This window comes from Talpa occidentalis, unplaced genomic scaffold, assembly GCF_014898055.3.
Source record: "Talpa occidentalis isolate TD23 unplaced genomic scaffold, MPIMG_talOcc4v2.1 talOcc4.12, whole genome shotgun sequence".
In the NCBI taxonomy this organism is placed as follows: Eukaryota; Metazoa; Chordata; class Mammalia; order Eulipotyphla; family Talpidae; genus Talpa; species Talpa occidentalis.
The window spans coordinates 79,868,195-79,888,397 of NW_023601212.1; the positions used below are offsets into that span (position 1 = coordinate 79,868,195).

A 20,203-nucleotide genomic window follows, 5' to 3' on the forward strand; every position below is an offset into this window, starting at 1 on the left:
AATTTTCCATATATTCTTCAACACTGCAGATGTGTTAATGTAAAAAGAATTTTAAAATAGAAATTACTCTCAACTCCTCTGGTTTTAACATATCAGTTCATTTCTTAAAAAGGGTTACCATGGAACTCTTTTCCTACACTTATAATCAAGAAAATTAATACAGTCAAACATTTAATCTAGTTTCAAGTACAAATGGATTAAAAAAAGAAAAAGAGAAATATAAATATTTCCCTTATCTTACAGTAGCAAAAAGAGTTAAACAACAGTTCTGTTCTTCACTTTATTAACCCAACCTGCCCTGATCATAATTTTTACTTTAATTTCTTCCTCCCTGTTCACAGATCATTTAACTTTAGTCTCATATTACTGTTGGAATCAGTATTTTTTTTTTCTTTACTCTGGCAGAGTAATCATTTAAATATATATAAAATGAGCTGTTTATATATAAGCAAACTAAATAAAAATATTCTTGCTGTCAACTTTTAATTTAAAGAGACAGAAGCTATCACCCTTCTCTGACTAGGTCATGGGAACGGCACTGGCTGATGAAAATCCCTGAACACACATCAACAGAAAAGGAATCTTCATTTTTCTTCAGTTTGCCAATGGTTGACAGCTTCAGAAAGGGTCAGTTTCAAAAGCACATCTAACTGTGGGTGAGCATGCCTATCTCAAAAAAGGAGCTTGAAAACACTTTAACAATAAAGAACACACATTTCAGAATGCAAAGGTAAAAAGAACATCTCTTATTACTGGGCTGTGAATGCTTCCCCAGAGAAGGTGAATTTGTGTACACACACACACACACACACACACACACACACACGCAAGATATGGGTTCCTGGCACTTTGATTATGTGAACACACCTGACCCCAGGGAAATAGGCTGAGACCAGCCCCATATTTCAGACAAACCAAACAGCCAATAGACAGTAATGGCTTTAAGCTACTGATGACCTGGGCCAAAAATGAAGAACCACTTAATCTTCTGAAGGAAACTGTCAATGTTAGGAGGCCCACAGCTGACCTTTCCCCTGATCTTAATCACAGCCACCTATGATAACAGAGTGGGGTTTATTTTTATGCCTGGCTCCAGACGACAATGATCAATCCTTCCATTTTGACTATTGGGTGTCCACAAAAATGACCTGGAGTAAATGAAGAGGATGTCATTTTCATGGATCCCTCGAGTCACACGCAGAATGAAATTCACCTAAGAGTAAAGTCTGAAATAATTCCAAGAATTCTAAACACTTTACAGTCTCTTTAAACTCATCAACAAATGCAATGAAATTTCAATACAAGTTCCAACACAATTTTTTAAATGAAACTGAATAAATGATTTTAAGTCACACAGTAGCAGAATCTGGAAGAGCAGTGAGGATGGGCCCATCCCCCACTGACTTGTCAAGCCTTCACAGGGATACAGAAACAGGGCAGTGATGACCAAGCACCAATCATCAAAATGCTGGGGGCTGGCACAGAGCTCAGCAAGCAGGGGCTGGACAGACCAGGAGCCTGACGGCACAGCATGGGCACCTGAGAGAGGCCTGGATCCCCTCACTGGCTCACAAGGAACAAAGATGTCACTGGAGATTCACCTAGTCACTGTCCACACAAATGCATTTCAAGCCTAAGGTGAGAAGCAAAGCCAAAAAACACCAGAGACTGTATTTAGGATATTAGCATAGGGAAGATTTCTGAAGTAAGATCAGAAAACAAACTACATAGAAAACTGGAAAAAATTCACCTGTATTAAAATCAGAATCTTCCACTGACAGGTGATACCAGAAACACAGTGATAAGACAGACCCAGTCTGGGAGGAGACTTAGTAGAGAGTCTAGATTCAGAATATTAAAATTTCCTACATTTTGGTAAGAAAACAGCAAACAGTCCCATAGGAAAATGGGCAAAGGATATGAGCAGCTCTGACACAGAAGAGGAAGCTGCATAGGTCAGCCATTGTACAAAAGGATGTTCACACACATTAGAAATAAGGAAATACGGCAAGACGAGTCCCAGGGGGTGAACAGCAGGCCACTGCTGAGACACCGGCCTGACCAGGCTGTGGGTGTCTACCCGGCCAACTCCTGAACCCGCTCTCCAGGATTCATAAAATAATAAAGGAAGTCCACAACCAAAATTCCACATACCATCTTGGCATGGCAATGGGACACCTGTGGTACATGCTCACAGCGTCACAGCTTAAATGAGCAAACTAGACTCACGCACACAGCTGAATCTCAAAAAGGAAATTCTAGGTATAAAAGATTATAGGCATATAACAAGATAGCATCAGTATATATAGTGAAATGCATACATGAAACAACATAGTTTGTGTATGAATACATAAGCACTGGTATGAATGCAAAAAAAGCATGAGGAAATGAAACATGGATTCAGGATGGGGTGGCATTTGAGGAAGAAGGGAGGAGGCGGCCATGGAATTGGGATCTGAGCTTTATCTATGTTGTTTTATTTCTGTTTGAAAAAAGAGGCATCAGAAGTAAATGGGCAAAATGTTAACAGCTCCCCGGTCTTCATGCAGGGCACAGAAATGTTCGTTTTGTCTTCCATACTTTTCAACATGCTCTAAGTATTTCATATAAAAACTAATTAAATCCAGTTGCATGGCTTCATGTGTGAAAGAACTACATCATTGCAGGTAAAATGAAGCCCAGGGGAGGCATAAGTGGCTGCAACTTCTGGATCTTTCTGCCTGAGCGGCTAGTGCCTCGGACAAGAAGTTCTTGGAGGAAGTGTGTGCCAGGGTCTGTTGATGCTGAACATTTTCAGGGTTAAAACATGTCCCGACCTTACAAATGCAACATTCTCAGGAAGGTGATGTTGGAGGGAGGTGTCAGGGGCTGAGATCACCCTCCCCAAGGCCAGGCCCCTCCAAGAAGAGCCAAACTGTACATAATTGTTCAATTTCAGGATGCTCGGTTTCAGATACTCTTTAAAGCCATCAGTGAAAGGATGGATAAATAGGTGCTCAAGCTGAAACCCCAATCAGCCTTCTGAGCTGAAACAGTGACCCTTCAAATGTGAAGTAGGGAACCAGGAAGCAGGGTCCTGCCACTTCAAGTTGCCTCAGGAGCACTTGGCCCCCCAAATGCACTGGAAAGTCTACCTGCTGGGAGACACAGGCTGTGTGTGGCTGGAAGCCTCTGGAAAGGAGGGTGCTGTTCTGGGAATCCACCCTCACAGAGGCAGGCTCTGCGTGTCTGGAGTTGGTGTCAGAACCCCGTAAGTAACCCCAAGGACCAGTTCCAGCACAGACCTGCAGCCAGCTTCACTACTGGGTCTCAGTTTCCCTCTCTAAAACAGAGATAAATATTGGACCTGATTTTTAGGGATCCTGTGCACGTTAAATCAGCTGATACAGTGAAAGCATTCAGAACAGTCTATGGCACACAGTAGGTGCTCAATGAGCGCCAGATGTCTTTAGTAGCTGTTACTGCTGTGTCTCTGAAACAGAGCTGACCCAGTGCACTCCACCCTCATACCACAGATTGCCACAACTACCTGCTAAACACAGAGCGAATTCTGAGTAGGAACCCCCCAAGTGGCAAAGTAGGGGAAGCGTACCAAGAAGGACAGTGCCAAAGGCTTGGGCCCACTGGGAGGAGCAACAGGGGGGTTGCGGGGGGGGGGGGGGGGGTGTGAGAGAGGGGTGGCCCAGCTCCAGAGCTCTCATCTTGCCCACAGAGCATGGCACTTCCCTCCCACCCCATCTCATTCCAAACAGAGGTGCCCTGGCTCAGACCTCAAACCCAGTCTGTAGCAGAGCCTGAAACAGGATTCAAATGTCCCGATTCCCAATAAAACACTCATTTTACTATAGTAACTGTCCCATTATGTTTTCCAGTTAAAATGCCAGGCCAAGGTGTTATTAGACTCTGCATGGCAGGCTGGTAATACTCCTTGTAAACTTATTTTTTTTTTTTTTTTTTTTTTTATAGAGGCATGCTTTATTTATTTGTTTTGCTGGTTTGTTTGTTTGTTTTGTTTATACATGCACTGGGTACAGTCAGAAGCGCGGGAGGGTGAGAGAATTCACCAGAGCCAGAGCGGGGAGCAGAGCAGGCAGAGGGACCGAGGTACACTGCTAAGGGGAGCAGCGGGCGGCAGGAGAGGTCTGCGCACCATGTGGGACCCTCGCCGGTGGACGGGGAGCAGCCGGGGATCGAACCGGCGCCGCAGAGGCCGCGGGCAGCTTCGCAACCCAGCGCTCAACCGCTGCGCCACCGGGGAGGCCCGTAAACTTATTTTTTTATGCAACTCACATTTGCTTGTAAAAACCAAGAGTGGATATTACTCAATAATCAATGCACAATGATTAGTCCTAAGTAACTCCACCCATAGCCCCTGGTCAAAGAAAGAAAATCCCCAAACAGCATTACTTCAGGGTTAGTGGCCCTTGTTCATCCCATGGCCCTTCTCTATTGACATAATCTTAGAACAGAAGGGGAGATTTTCCTGCACCTCAGGTTATAATAATTTCTGTAAGTTAACCAGCATTTTCAAGTTAATGTCAGATTTTAGCCTGACTCTTCTCTGGGTAAATTCCCACAAAATACCCCCTCACCCACCTTACACACACACACACACACACAAACCCTTTAGAAATTTAAGTATGTCACTTTAAAGGAACTCAAAATCACTTTTTTTTTTTAAACTACGCATAGAGAAACAGCTTATAATTAAGTGAATACAAACTGATTTCTAGCCGCTTAAAGGAGGCAGTCTGGCACAGCGGTCGCAGCCCTGTTCTCAGGCGCCTGTCTGCCGAGCAGGCAGGTGACTCTGCCCAGTGGCACCACCTCCTAGGGTGACTTCGAGGGGCAGTTAAACGTGTGAAATGCACTTAGCATAATGCTTGACTCTTAGCAAGTACTCGATAAATATTAATAAATAACTGTTCACCACAATTTCAACCAAATTTTATGGCTTTCACATTCAGCCATTATACCTCACAAAGTGTACTCGGCAGGGATATTTATTAAGAGGTTGTGAGCAACTTTCTATATCCAAGTTAATATTACATCCTACGGAGATGACATTCTCCATTCAAAATGCATTTCAGTTGAGGTTATTGACCAGAAAGACGAGTTATGGCTACTCTCAAAGAACGGCTCCAAGGAGAGAGTTCAGTGGCAAATATTTCCGCTCCATGAACAGCAAAACTGACTTGAAGGGAGGGAAAATGAGCGCCTGGACGCGCAAGCAGGGTGCACAAGCTGTCCTCTGTCGGGATCTTCCCCAGTCTGCGGGAGAAACCAGGTCTGTCACTGAGAGTCCTGGAGACGCTGCTTTAAGAGTATTTATTATTTTTTAATGTTCAGTTCACTTATAGCCTTAAAATCCACTCATGAACACAGTTTCTCCCTTGAAAGGTTTAGATTTCACAACACCCCATGTACTGGGCTTCTACACGGTGCAGGGGGCGCTCACACATCTTGTCTGACCCTTGTAACCCCGAGGCTGCTGCTGCCATTCCCATTTTTTGGATGAGAAGGTGGAGGCTCAGCACCATTTCCACTGAACTTCCACACCACATGAATCTAATTACAGTCTCTTCCTTTTGGCAGCTATTAAACTCTCAGATAATTTGTCTGTTATACTTAAAATAGCCATTTAGAAAAAGCTAGACACACATGAAGGAAGCAACCCGTGGGCTCAGGAAGGAAAGGGGACGCCGGCCCTGTCGACATCTCCGCGAGGGAGTCTGGACAGACTGTCCCTGGGCGCTCACAGACACAGCGCGGCCTGCGGGCGCTTCAGCTGCCAGCCTGCTGCCCGGTCCGCTCCGCACAACACAAAAATGGAGAGTCATTGATTACCCCGGAGTTTACTTTTCTGGGCTAAAGGCAAGCAAACAAAATAAGGTTTCCCTCAAATGCAAATCTTCACTGGCCGAATGTACTAATCCAAATTAAATGGCATCCTTGGTCTTAGAGAGTGGAGGGACTGGAGCTGGTGTCTGAAAGGAACCAATGATAAAAGCAAACAAATGACGAGGGAGGACTTCCGTTGAAAGAAAATTTCAGGGCTCTCACTGGCCAACACCCTGCCCGAGCTCCTCAGCGGGGGAGACCAAGGAGCACTCTGCTCTCTGACTCAAGCACCTCCCCTGCAGTTCACCCTCCACATTCACTGCCAAAGTGTTCTGTTTAATTATCACCACCTGAAATTATCTTGCGTGTCATTCCTTTACTTGCTCACTGTCTGCCTGTCCCTAGAGGAGCTGGAACCTCTCCTGGTGCCACTGCAGTTCATCACCCCGACTGCTCCAAGCCAACACCCCCAAAGGGCTCAGAAGTACTTGAGGGAAGGATGGAGGAAAAGTGTTAACTGAGCACTACAGTATGCTCCATACAGTGGGGTTTATTTCCCCTGCCAAGAAGCAGGGACATCATCAGTTCCGTGCGTGTTTTGGGAGGGAGTGGGTGTTTCTCAGCATGGTTAATAACCTTGTTCCAGGTCACTCAGCCCTCACATTCAGTCCCCTCCCGATCTGGGACTAGACATTCCTTCTAGGAGCCTCATGTGCACCTCACCATGACCCTTGAAGTAGGTAGAATGTATTTCTGCAAATAAAGGAACTGAGGCTACATTTCTGTCCCAGCATTCTTGAGGTCACAAAGTAACCAAGCAGCGGAACTAGGATTTGACTCTCACTCAATCTGTCCAGCCTCACCCCTCAGCTCTACAGGTCTCCCTTGCTCAGGTAGCAAGCTGTAGGGTCTTTCTGGAATGAAGGGGAATGTGACCAGCCATTTACAGACAAGGGGGTGAGAGTCAGGTCTGAGCTGCATTCATTATTCTAGCACCCTGGAATCTATTACTCTATCACTCCTAGGACCCAAAAGAAATGAGACAGTAACCTCTAAGATTGATAAAATGGCTTAAAGAGTTTAATTGGTAACTGTTAAAAGTTCACTTTTAATTTTTAAACTTTTTTCTAGTTAAACTCTTTTTATAACTTAACGGTGAATGATTCTAGAACGATTAAACTTCCAACTTGATTATCTGGGCTTTAGCATTTTGCCAAATACTGGGGTAGCCTTTTAAAAACGAAGTTGTTCCAGTCAAAATGAAAATCCACTACTTTTTAGGAAGTTTCTTCAGAGTACAACAGAGAACAACTGAAAGAAAACCTGGGCAGGGGCTCCCCATACCCCGAGAAGAGAGGCATTGCAGAAAAATCAACCATTGGATCCCTGAGTCCTATATCACAATCTTGCCTTTGTAAAGAACACAGCTCCGTGGTGTCTGGCATGTTCACAGGGCTGTGTGGCCATCACCACCATCTAATTCCAGAACATTTCATCACCCAAAGGAAACCCCGTAAGCATGAGCAGTCACTCCCCAGCCTCTGGCAAGCACCGGTCTACTCTCCGTCTCCATGGGCTCGCCTATTCTGGGCATTTCACATCAGTGGGATCGTGTGGCCTTTGGGGTCTGGTTTCTGTCACTGGCTTGCTGTTTTCCAAGTTCACCCATGTTGTAGCACTAGCGGTATTTTATTCCTTTTTATATATTTGAACATATTACAATATTCCACTGTATGGAGAGACCACATTTTGTTTACCCACTTATCTGCTGATAGACATTTGAGTTGCTACTGCTTTTTGGGTGCTTTGAGCAATGCTTCAGTGACATCTGTGCACAAGCTTTTGTGTGGCTATGTCTTTAATTCTCCTGGACATAAAACTAGGAGTGGAAAAGCTGGCTTATGGGGTAATACTCTATCTCACTTTTTGAGGAATTGCCAAAGGAAAAAAGCTTGAATTATTTTTTTAAAAACTGTTCACAAAGTAAAATAAAACTGAACAAATAAATGTTGTTATCTGCTTTCTGCTTGCTTAAGAAATGAATTTTGCAGAGTGATAGAATTAACATTTTTAAGTTATAACAGTGGGGGGGGGGGATAACATTTTTTAAAACTTCTGCTTTGTAAAGAAAAGACTCCTAAAGGATGCTGTGAATATGACGGGCCCTTTCATACTCCAGCATCACTGGTAACTACTGCATTCAGGTACATGGGCCAAGTGAAAAAGTGCAGCTCCTGCCTGCAGGCCTTCCCTTCGGAAGTGGGAGGAAGTCTTAGCTCGGGAGCTGGGATCCAGAAAAGGTGCTGCAGCAAGCTCCTGGACCCCCGGTAGGAACAGCTTATTGGAGGTTGTTCCTTTCCCCAGCGCCCTGCGCCCCCTGGTTGGCCCAGGTTTCAGGATCCCATGCTGTACTTTCTGAAAGTCCCGTGCCTTTAGAGCAGGTCTGGGCTGCCCCCCTCTTTAGAGGTCATGGTATGTCAAGTCAGTGCAGTGGGTCTTCAATTAACTTGCTCACAGGTCCAAGGATACAAGGAAAATTATGCGGGTATTTTTAGCCTTTGGGGTACACTGACTTTAGATGCTAACTAGGACAGAAGCAGAAGTGAAAGCTGAGTGGTAAAATGAGGAGCCATACAGCCTTCCAGAGTCTGCTGATTTGCTGAAGACAAGAGCTTTCTCAACATGCAAAGGCGTCCTGCCGTAGTCAGTGATGTCGGAATGTAGCTTGACAGTTTTAAAAGCTCAGGCAGCCATATGGCAGCTCCTTTGGTCTCCATGCCAATTTCATGGCACAGCTGTAAAGAGCTCACTCACCTTGGCTACCTGACTCACCCAAGACCCTGCAGGGCCATGCAAGGTGATGACATCCCCCAGGCATCCAACTGAGCACTAGCCACGCGGCCTGTGCAGGACATGTCCATTTGCGTCGCAACTTTATTTTTAAGTGACTCTCTTTTTCCAGGCTGAGTCACTCCCTGCAGTGCTATTAAAGGCTGGAGAGGCAGTGACTAAATGCACTTGGGCCCAGGCCACAACTATGTATTACTGTCCCCTCCCTCCCCCAGCCTGCTGATTCCTATTCTCAGAGTGACAAAGGAGACAAAGTTTGTGGCATCTTGCAGTCCTTTTGTCCTCACCTCTGTCAAGGAGGAGCAGGTGGCTCAGGTGGGAAGAAGAGCGCTGGGTCCACAATTTCTTATGTTACTCAAGAACAGTCCACTCTGGTCAATAAAAAGGTGACAGTGGTGCCCCTAAGGAAGACACCTCACCCCCACCCCCACCTGTGGAGTCCCAAAGGGGTCCACAAATCTAGTTCAAACCAAAGATGCCACAAGGTTTCTTTTCAAGTCTACCTCAAGAGGACCCCTGCTTTTTTACAGTTTCCCAAGAATGTAAAAATCACAATAGACTACCCTGAGACGGAAAGGGCAAAGGAAGATTCTGGCAGGCAGGAACATGAGCAGTAGAGAGAACAGTCCCTGTCACGGAGTGGGGGCCCTGATCCAGGAGGCAGGGCTGTGCTGTGGCTGGCGTCAGGCCCACCTTCCCCAGTGAGGACACTGTGAGGAAGAGGCAGCCAGTTCTGCTGCTGACGCCAGGGAGCTACACCCCAAACGGGGGTCAAGCTCTGTCCATGACCAGAGATGGTGACACAAAAAAGCAACTGAGGGCCTCCCTGGTGGTACAAAGGGTTGAGTGCAGCGCTGTGAAGCTGTCCACAGCCTCTGCAGCACTGAGTTCGATCCCGGGCCAGGGAACAACCCACATGGTGCAGCAGTCCTCTCCTGACTCGCCCGCTGCTCCCCCCAGCAGTGTATGTCAGTCTATCTGGCTGTTTGTCCCCCACTCTGTCTCTGGTGAATCCTCTCACCCCCTGCACCTCTGACCTACACCCCAGTTCTTGTAATCATAAATAAATAAATCTTTAAAAAAAAAAAAAAAAAGAATGTAAAAAAAAAAAAAAGTAATTGAGCAGAAGACACGCAGGAACCAGGCATGGGCGGCGAGCGCGGAGGACAGGCGTCATAGCTTTACGACTGGAGCGCAGCAGGGAGAAATGAGCAACGAGAGTACCTGAATTCCAGCTCAGTTTTAAAACTCACAGAAGAGAAGTGGCATGTTTTATAGGAAACATAAATTAACCTAACAAAGCCATACGGACAGACACCCGAGGACATTCTGGGGTAAGCGCTGGTTACACTGCCCGTCAAAACAAGCCCCAAGGAGGGCTTGATGGCAAAATTACAGCATTTCAGGGCTATAGGTCTCCCTCTCCCTCCTTAGGATGGCTCTTATTTAAAGAATTGGAACAATCCAACACCCCTGTGTCTCTCTGGAACAAGTGTTGCCCCAAAGCCCCTTCTGGCACTCGGGCTGCAGGTTCGCAGAGCCCAGCAGGGAGCAGGGTCCTCCCGGGTCCTGAGAGGGCCTGCGCTGCAGAAGCACATCTGTGTTTGCTCCGGGTGCCTGGCCCCAGGCTCCAGCCCCGGCTTAGCCAGGAAGTCACTGTGGGATCCTCAAGACAAACTTTGGTCTGAGGAGCAAACTTAAAACTTAACCAAATGGAACAACGAGAGGAAAGAGGCAATCCCCAGGTAGACTCGTAAACCGAGAGAGTGCTATGCAGACCCAGACGGGAAATAACTCAGTGTCCAGGAACGAGGAGTAGGTCCAGCACCTACCCAGCAGCTGGGGCCATGGCCCTTGTCTCTCACCCGGTCCCTGACCTTGTCCTTATCCCCCACCCTGGGCACAATTAGGAGGCTGGAGGGGGAGATACACATAATTCTCCCAGCATGGCCCCCAAGACTGAATTTGTGCCTCTGGAGCTGTGAACTCAGGCGGAGTTGTGGGGAGTCTGGGGGAAACCACCACACACATACACACACACATGTGCTCATGCATGCATTTCTCAGGGGAGGGGTCATTAATATTCATCAGTATTTTGAAGGTTGACAACTAGGATTCAAAAAGCAGACCTGTTTACCTATCTCAGGAAAGGTCACTGAGACCTACGTGGCTTAGAGCTTTACTACTACTGAGGTACGAGGGTTTTGGGGGAAAGTCTGCATTCAGAAGATTCTAGGCATACCGTCTAGCACAGAGCACATCATGTCAGGACGTTCTCCTTGCTTGGTAAAAAGATAAGAAACTTTTTAGCAATAGGGACATGATTTTATTCCCAGGGTCAAAGCATTTTGAAGGGTATTCCCAAAAAGTCTGTGAAATGACTAGTTGCTATTACAAACCAACGTTTGGAACACTTTAGACTGAAGCTACCTATATTTGTTGTGTGTTTTTTAACAGTCCCTGAGCTAGCTTGGGGGGAGCAGAAACTAACTGCATCACTGTGTTCTACAGCATGTGTTCTGGGCGAGTATGTCACATGATGGACTTCACAAGCCAGATCTGAGCAGAGCACACACACACCCTCTACATGCCACACACACCACATACATCAAGGCACACACACTACCCCTCTCTCTTATACACACACTTTGCACACACAGCAACCCTGGAGCTGGCCCTGTCATTGCACTTTCTGTAGAAGATGCAACTGAAGGCCTCCCTGGTGGTGCAAGGGGTTAAACATCGCACCATGAAGCTGTCCACAGCCTCTGCAGCACGAGTTCGATCCCTGGCCAGGGAGTTACCCTACCCCTCTCTCTTATACACACACTTTGCACACACAGCAACCCTGGAGCTGGCCCTGTCATTGCACTTTCTGTAGAAGATGCAACTGAAGGCCTCCCTGGTGGTGCAAGGGGTTAAACATCGCACCATGAAGCTGTCCACAGCCTCTGCAGCACGAGTTCGATCCCTGGCCAGGGAGTTACCCACATGGCGCAGCAGACCTCTCCTGACTAGTCTGCTGCTCCCCTCAGCAGTGTATTTCAGTCAGTCTACCTGTTCTGTTCCCCTCTCTGTCTCTGGTGAATCCTCTCACCTCCCCCACACCTCTGGCCTGTACCCCAGTTCTTATATGCATAAATAAATAAATCTTTAAAAAAAAAAAAAAAAGAAAAGAAAATGCAACTGAGACTTTCTCAGTTAAGCAATCTGCCCATTGATACCAGAGCAAGGCACCTGGATGTCACTGGAGGGACCGGACCCAGTTCAGTCCACTTATCACTGACCACCTTAGTGCTGGGAACAAGGTAGCTGGAGAGGAACATGCTCTTCCTCAGTGGCATCACTTTCAGCAGCTAATGGGAGTCTGGGGCTGCTAAGGAGCACCCAGAATCTAGTTCTCTGATGGAGATATCACTGTCACCTCAGGTGGGTAACCTTGCCCTTCATTTTCGGATTTTGCATGGTCACCAAGGAAAGGGCAGTGAGAACAGAGGCCAGCGAAGGACAGCCAGCTGCTGGTGTGCACAAGTGGTCTGCTGAAACGCGGAAGGTCCACGTTTAAGGGCAGGGTGAGTGGAGAGGGTAAGACCTGTCAGGGTCACTCAACAACAGGGTCACGCTGTGCTGAACACGCGAAAGTGCTATGAAGCTACACTGTCACCGTGTGAATATTATCCAGGTGTCTGGGGCTGGCTGCCATAACAAAACGCCACAACCTTACAACAGCTAGCACGTCACTAGGCCTACAGCTGTGGACGCTGTACGTCACCGAAGGAACTGTCGTCATGCAGCGCATGACTGTAGTGGGTGTAAACTCTAAAACCCCTAGGTGGGTCTGCCTCTAGAGCCGTTTCTTTCCACTGTATTCCCAAGTTCTCTCCAAAAATATTCTGAAAATAGACAGCTAATTGTTTCCCAGAATGATTCACAATAGCAGAGCACTCCCTTAAACAGCAAGCACCTCTGGGGCTTTTTCTGTTTTGTGTTTTTTCCAACTTTTTTTTTTTTAACCAGTTTTATTGGGTTGTATTTTATTTTATTATTTTAATATTAATTTGACAGTCGTTTTCAGGGTACACTGTCATCCCCCCCCGCGTGCACATGCTTCATTCCCCTCCACCAGTGCTCCCATGCCGGGGACCTAGCCCCTTCCTTCCCCTGTTCCTCCTCCCTCCACCGAGTTCCCTCTGACAATCAGTATGTTTTTCGCAGACTCTAAGAATTACGTTTGCTTGCTTTGCCAGGATGAGTAAGCACCTTTGGAACACTTAAAATGAGTCCACTTATAAGAATTCAATTCCCACATCATTTTTCAGGAATGAACATTATGCTGTAAAAGTTAGAAGCATCCCTCTCAGAGAGCAGCTTGTCCTCCAGGCCTGTTCCTTTGTCCTCCATGGAAGAATCTAGAGGCCTGGGGGTCCAGATGGAAGCTGCCCGTTGCTACAACCCACTCACACCTGAGTGGAGGGTGCAAGAGTCTGGCTGAGGGCCTGTAGCCCCAGAACCATCATGGGTCAAGCTGACAGAATCTTCTGGAAAGCAATTCCCGTGTCTCTCCCACTGTCAGTAAATTTCCCCTTTCTTTTTATCTCTTACAAAGCCTTTGATAGGAAATGAAGGGAATGAGGGACCAGGAAAACAGACCAGGAACATGCTGCCCCAACACTCTGCACTGTCCTCTGAACATACAGGAGCACATGAAGAGCACATTTCAGTGCCCTTCTGAGCATATTTCAGGAAGCACAGAGGTGTTTTAAAGGTCCTACAGACTGTCTGCTTAACAAGAGGCATGGCACAGTGCTCCTCAGATTGGACAGCCCTGACACCGCCTGCCCCAGCATGTCCTGCCACTCAAGCCCCTGTGGACTAATGGTGGCATGCTCACAGACATGGGCACGGGCCAGGGACCACAGGCCACATACTGGCCACAAGCAGTCACAGACCTGCTTGCTCAGTGTCTGCATCTCAATTAGTTTGTGCCTTTGTTCACCAGACAACCTATGTATGCCGGTGCTCCCAGGCCAGCAGAGGCAAGCGGCCTGTGGAATAGGACAGAGAACCATTCAAAGAAAGCCACAGACTGTTTGATAGGAAGGAAACAACGCGCAGTGTTCTTCTGAATACACGCTAGGACAGCAAGTGCCTTCAAAGAGACCGTGTGGGTCAGCTGCTCACCTCTGGAGTGTTCTTCTTGAACTCCCGGCTCTGCTCGATAAGCCGCTTTCTCGACTGTTCACTTTCATCTTGCCGGTTCGCCAATACTGTTGCGGTGGCATCGAGTTCCCTCTGTTGAGAGAAACAAAAAGAAAAGACAAGATTGTAATTGTGTTTTGTATCAGGAGAGCATATTTGCATTTGACCAGCACTGGAAGAGCCCCTGTGGCTCCAGATTATCAGCTCCTTGGGCAGAGGAGGGGCTAGGGCAATGAGGAAAGGGAGACACCCACCCTCCACCCCGCACCCTCACCCCCTGGATGTGTCTGTAAGGACACGCACTGCACAGATGACTGTTGCCACGAGAGAACACAAAGACACACTCTCTTTGCTAACACCAGAGTCAGCCAGAGCCCCAAAGCCACCCCGCCCTGGAGCCGCTCAGTGTCTGCTCTGGGCAAGTGTCCCTTCAGGGCAGTCTCTGTGCCCCAGCCCCTCTGCTGTACTCTGGGCTTCTCTCTTGTCGGGCTTTCTGTCCTGCTGTCCTTTAACAGTTCTGGGCCGGTAGCTGCCGTAGTGATGCTGGAATTGGGTTCATTCAACAGATATTTACTGGGGGCTTACTACAGGCCAGGCATCCTGTTCAGGACCATTAACATTAACCTGTTACTCATTTTCAAGAGGGGACTTTAAAAGGCAAAGTCCAAGAATAATCACTTTCAACATCTTGCAAACGAGGCGCCTGGAAATGGCAGTTATCCCCAAACGATTTGGCTCAGGTGGTCCCCCTAAGAAAAACCTCAGCAGTACAAGACCCACTGACACAGCAGCCAAGAACCTGTGCCCTGGCCTCAGAAATCCTGGGAGGAGCCGTGGAAAGGTCTATTTCAAACAAGTCTCCTGCAGATGGGCGCAGGAAGGAGTTCTGGACTGGCTGGCAGGGGGTGGAGGGGACAGGGACAGGGATGGGGGAATGACACACACACACGCTCCTGCAGCCCTGAGAGGCCCATTCTCTTGCCGAATGGCTTCAGTTACTGAGAACACACACTGGCACATTCTGCAAGTGGCTTCTCCGTGGTATGGTCCACCAGCACGAGGCCCAGCAGAGCAAGTACCCTATCAAAGGCTGAGAGGCGGGGGGAAACCAAAGGTGAAGCCCCATCCACAGATGCCCAGGAAGCCCGTCTTCCTCCGCCCACCTCATCAAGTTCCACCTGCTTTTCTTTTTGGCGGAAAGAAGTGAAGTGGTCTGCGAGCCCTGCTGGTGAACGCTCGCTCGCATCACTACGGGTGGGCCCTGCCAGACGGGATGACAGAGTGCTGGAACAAGCATGCAGTGTGCTGTCAACTTGGAAATCGGAGACAGTTTCGGGGGTGGGGGGGGGACAAAATAGGGAGTGGGAGGGTACTACCACACCACATTCTCCCCTTTCGTATTTCTGGCATTGCAGCGAATCTTGGGCAAACAAGTCCAAAAGAATAACGTGGGCTAGAATTCAAGAACAGATGTCAAAGCTACTGCAGAAAAGAGGGAAACACTGCACATTTTGATAGACCACATTTGAAACGCATCCCAGACAAGTGAAGGCAGGGAAAAAGAGCAACCGAAACCAATGTGGTAACGTGGGGGGAGAGAGAAGAGAAGAGAGAGCAATCAGATAAGCAGAAGGCTTTTCAAAAATATAAACAATCTGGTAAGGAGGAGAGCTTAGACATCTATATTTAAGCATCAGCAGAAGAAGTTATAAAAGGAGACTTCAAGAAGGGGGGAGGGGGAACCAATACCGAAATATGACAAAAAAAAGTAAAGTTGATGTTTCATTCCAATCACACAGACATAGGAAACTTGGAGAAACACAAAGAGGACTGACGGCGCTCAGAGAGGATGCTACTTAGCCGGCGCGGCCATCCGACCAGCAGGCCTCTGCTGACTTCTGCAGCAACGCCTGGACGCAGGGGCTCCCAAGATGACTGTAGGCTCCCAGCCCAATCCCTGCCTTCCCATCTCGAGGGGAGCTCAGGAACGGCGAGGAGCGCTGCAGGGACGTCAGCGAGCACAGTCTGTGGACACCCAGCTCCCCACACACCCCTCTGCTCTGAGGTCCAACCCAGCACTGCGGCACCAAGAGCTTGGGCACAGGCTGTCAGGAAGCCTGAGGGAGGGGGGCTAAGCCTGGAATCGGCTGCCTGGAAGACAAACCCACCTTTATGACGGGCTGTGGAGCCAGCACGCCAGGCGACTTGCTGCTGGCAGTCGAGGCCCCTCCAGGGGCCCGCTACACTGCCTTCCCCACGCGTGCAGACATATGCAGGTCCACATGAGAAACCAACAGGGGTCTCCAAATTTAATACAGTGCCGCCACCCGCCACCACAGAAACAGATTGGCACAGCGAGGAGGAGCGGCAATGCTTCCACCGCCCTGGGTTTGGATGGTCAGATTTCAGGCTCACAATCCTGAAAAAAAATGCCACTGAATCCTCTTGAAGGACACCAAAGCTTTCTAAGGTGGTAGGAACAATGCAGAGAGGAAACACTTATTAAACATAAGCCGAATACTACTTTATTATCTACCAAGCCTGCCTAGGCTCAAAGTGTCAAATGTAATGACACATTAACAAGGGAGTTTAATGTGTTTGGGGAGAATGGGGGTGGGGGCCTGAATTACAGAACTCTCAGCCCGAGTCACTGGTCCCATGTAGGAGAGAGGCATTAAGAACTGGCAAAGAGCAAGAAAACCCAGAACCAATCTAAATGTCCAGCAAAAGTGCTCTGGCATATACCGGCTCCAGGACTGCTCTGCAATGGTTAAAAAACCCCAGGCTGTACAGGGATGAAATGACCTCCAGGATACCTTTAAGCAAAAGTTGCAGTATGCAAAATAAAGCTTGCATGGTTTAAAAGAGTACCTAGACACATGCTCACCAGAAGCTCTGACAGTCTCTAGAAGGATACAGACACCTGTGACTGCTTGGCTGAGAGGGCGGGGGAGGGGCGACTGATCTTTAGCGCTCTGTATATAACAGCACATGTGTTGCCTAGGTGGAAAACTGCAATATACATACTGATTTTTTAAATCCTGCTAATGTGGGAAAAAATACATACAGTTAAGAAAAAAACATATAGCTAAGAAAGACACAGTCACATATTGGTCCCATCTGCGAGCCCACCTGCCCGGGGACAGAGACCTGGGATTGATAAACTCTTAACTGGTTCTGTGATTCAAAAATTGAGGCCTTTGCGTCCTTTGTCAAAACAATAGCTGTTTCTTGCACACCGTGCCTCGCACTGCCCAGTCTCAGGGCTTAGGAGGAGGAGGCCTGGTCACAGGAAACAACTCCAGCAATGGGGAACTGAAGGGGGACGGGCAGAGGAGAGGACCCCTCCTGGAACTATGCAGAACTATTCTCCTGGTGGGAACTAGAGGGCCTGAGCTCCACGGTGATGGAAGTTGGCAAGGCTGGCAGCAAACCCACCGGTTCTGCACACAGGGCATCCAAGCAGCCCAAAGAGCTCAAGACCGTACTTAGAAGGTACCTTATGAGGACAGGCACCTGGGCACAGAGGCTGTGTGTGTGTTTGGGGGGGGGGGTCTTATCAAAGAAATCCTGGGGTGACCCATGTCAGGAGGCAGCAAGGTCCAAGAAAGACTGCCCCAGTTCCGTGCACACAGATATCCTCATTCTACGAAGCCGGTGCCTGGTGCAGAGCTGCGGGTGGCTGCAATCCTGTTTTTCTCACTGATCATAGTTTCTGGATGCTTTTTCCTCATTTCTGACAGATTCTCAAAGAGCAAAGCTCCTAACATTTTAAGTTTCTCTCTGCTGAACTCCAGCCTCTCAGTCAAGTATTAAAGATTTATTAAACCCAAAGATAAAAATCAACCACACAGCTGCCTATGTTAAAGAAACTGGAGGAAATTTTTCCAAAATAAAACAAATCCTTTAATATTGTCAATGATCAATTTGTAAATGCTCGCCTTGAAAGGGTATATTGCAGCTGTCTGTGTGAAACCGGGGTACCTGCGGTGCCACCACCACTCTGGGAGACCCTCTTCTTTAGGTCCCAGGCAAACAGAGGCTGAGCCTCCCACAGAAGAGGCCTCCTTCCCCCAGCATCTCTGGGTCCCCATGGAAAACACACCCAGGTCATCTGCATCAGCCATGCAAGGAAAACATTCTCTTTCTATTGTCACTAACTTTATTGATATTCCTTTAGGGTTTATCAGTCAAACTAATCAAACAGCAAACCCCATGTAGGCGTGTAAATGGCTTTATTAGTGACAACGAGCCCCTGTGCCGAAAGAGTCGAATGCGGTTTCCACACTGGGTTGATCTCGGAGCATTTTCTGTATCGTTTTCCAGCAAAGAATGACCTGGACAAGTGGAAACTGCTCTGGCTAGAAAGGGGCGAAGGCCCAAGCCACCTCCAGTCTGTCACACCCCAGCCCCAGCATGGACGATGGGAAAGCCCTCCCATGGGCTTTCCAGAAAACCCTGGCCTGGAATCCCAGCTCCAAACCTGTGTGGTTTTGGTCAAATCACGAGGTGAGCTGATGGGGAGTGCAGCCAAATGCATGGCAGGTCAAGAGGCGCAGCACTTAACAGGAGTAGGGGCGGAAGCTTTCTGCATGATCATAGTCATGCTCTTGACCTCAGAATTCATTCTGCCACCAGCACCCCAACCAGGCCAGGGGGCTCTGGCGACACACAGATGAATAGCAAGCTGACCCCAGCTTGCAGTACCCACAGTCCAGCCAAGGAAACTAGGCAGACATGGAAGGGCCACAAGACAAAAGGGACCAAGCCTGTGTACAGAAAACAGAGGCAAAAGCTAGGAAAGGGAGAAAACACTCCCAGCAAAAACGGTCTCCCCGCTTTCGGGAAAGGTGCCGCCCTGGCTGGGCCTCTAGGCAGACAGGCTCAATCCCTACCAGCCCCCTCCTCCTCATCCAGACTGCTGGGCCTGCAGGGACGGCGCCCTCAGTGAGGGGAAGCCAGCCTGGCTCAGGCACAGGAGTGTGGAAGGGGCTGCTGCGAAGCAGGTAACGCCAACTTGGAAATAACTGCGTTCAATTAGAAGTGTCACAGCCACCCCCTCAGACATGTCCACACACAGTGACCAGGACATCCAGCGTCGGTGCACAGAAGTGAACTCCAAGATATCACTGGAAGGCTCCATGGAGTAAGGCACGGGCAACACTCCTCACTCTGGGGAGGAAAGTGAATGGCGGCGGGTGGGGGACCAGGAGAGCCTTTCACCATTTCCCTTTGGTGCCTTATGAATTTTAAACAAATAATAACTCCTCCCTCAAAGACAATCATTTATCTTTTAAACTCTCATTTTTTCTTACAGAGACTGATGAGTACCTCCTTCTCAGAACAGCGCTGCTGCCTGGCCCTGCAGCTGCAGCCCTGCGCTGTGCAGACCGACCACCATCCCCACTTAACGGAAACTTCAGAGATCCCAAAGTAAATGTTCATGTTCTCCCTCACTTTGTAAGCTGAAGTACACAACCAAGCCTGACCCCGTATTTCCCAAGTGTTTTTCAGACACTTAATCCTCACCCATAACTTCCCACTCACAAGCTTTGATTCACCGCCATGTAATGTAAAAACCTGAATTGCAGCTCAGTGTTCTGGTTTGTGATGTCAGTCACATCGGCCAGCTGCTGAGCATTCCCACTCAGGAAGTTTCCACAGCATCAGCCAGGCCTCCAGCAGGGACCCCAAGGGCAGCAGACAAGTAGCACAGACGAAACAGTAGGACAGAGACCCACTGGGCTCGCCCCACTCCAAATGGAGCGCCCACTCTCTCGAGGCACTGAAGCTGGGATAAAGTGAACAGGAGTCAGAGAGGAGAGCAAAACCACCAGAGAAACTTGGACGTGACACATGATAAAGGCCAGGGTGCTGGAGGGCCACAGGGCTACAGGGTGTGCTCACTGCCTCCTGGGCACAGAGTACCACACGCAGTGACCAGAACACACACACCCTGCAGGAAAGGGGACCCGCCACACCACAGCCCAAACCTGTGCTTGTCATTCCCATTTGAAAGCCTTCAGTGGCTTCCAGGGGGGGAGGGGGGCCCCTGGAATAAGGCCACCAAAGGCCCTGCCCTGACACAGGCTGGGTTCCCCGCCCTTTCCCCACATACCCTCAGCACAGGCTGCTCCTCTGCTTTTTTCCAGCCTTTCTTTTCTCTTGTCCATGAACTGTCAGATCTCACTTCCCCACCCCACCCCCACATTATGCTTCCACCCCACCCACAAGAGGCTGTAATGTATGCAAAAGGCTGTAACGTGTGCACCCAACTCTCTAAACCCCTCCGCAGGGCAGAGATCCTGGTTTG

At 48.5% G+C, this 20,203-nt stretch overlaps 1 protein-coding gene across 5 annotated transcripts in view; it reads right to left on the reverse strand.

Annotated features, from left to right (window-relative positions):
* Positions 1 to 20,203, reverse strand: part of CUX1 (cut like homeobox 1) — a 320,905-nt gene that overhangs the window by 236,531 nt on the left and 64,171 nt on the right. For all 5 annotated transcript variants that reach the window (XM_037506894.2, XM_037506893.2, XM_037506891.2 and 2 more), the window contains exon 2: positions 13,873 to 13,983. In XM_037506894.2, coding sequence (XP_037362791.1) covers positions 13,873 to 13,983 — 111 coding nt within the window. The remainder of the gene's footprint in view (positions 1 to 13,872; positions 13,984 to 20,203) is intronic.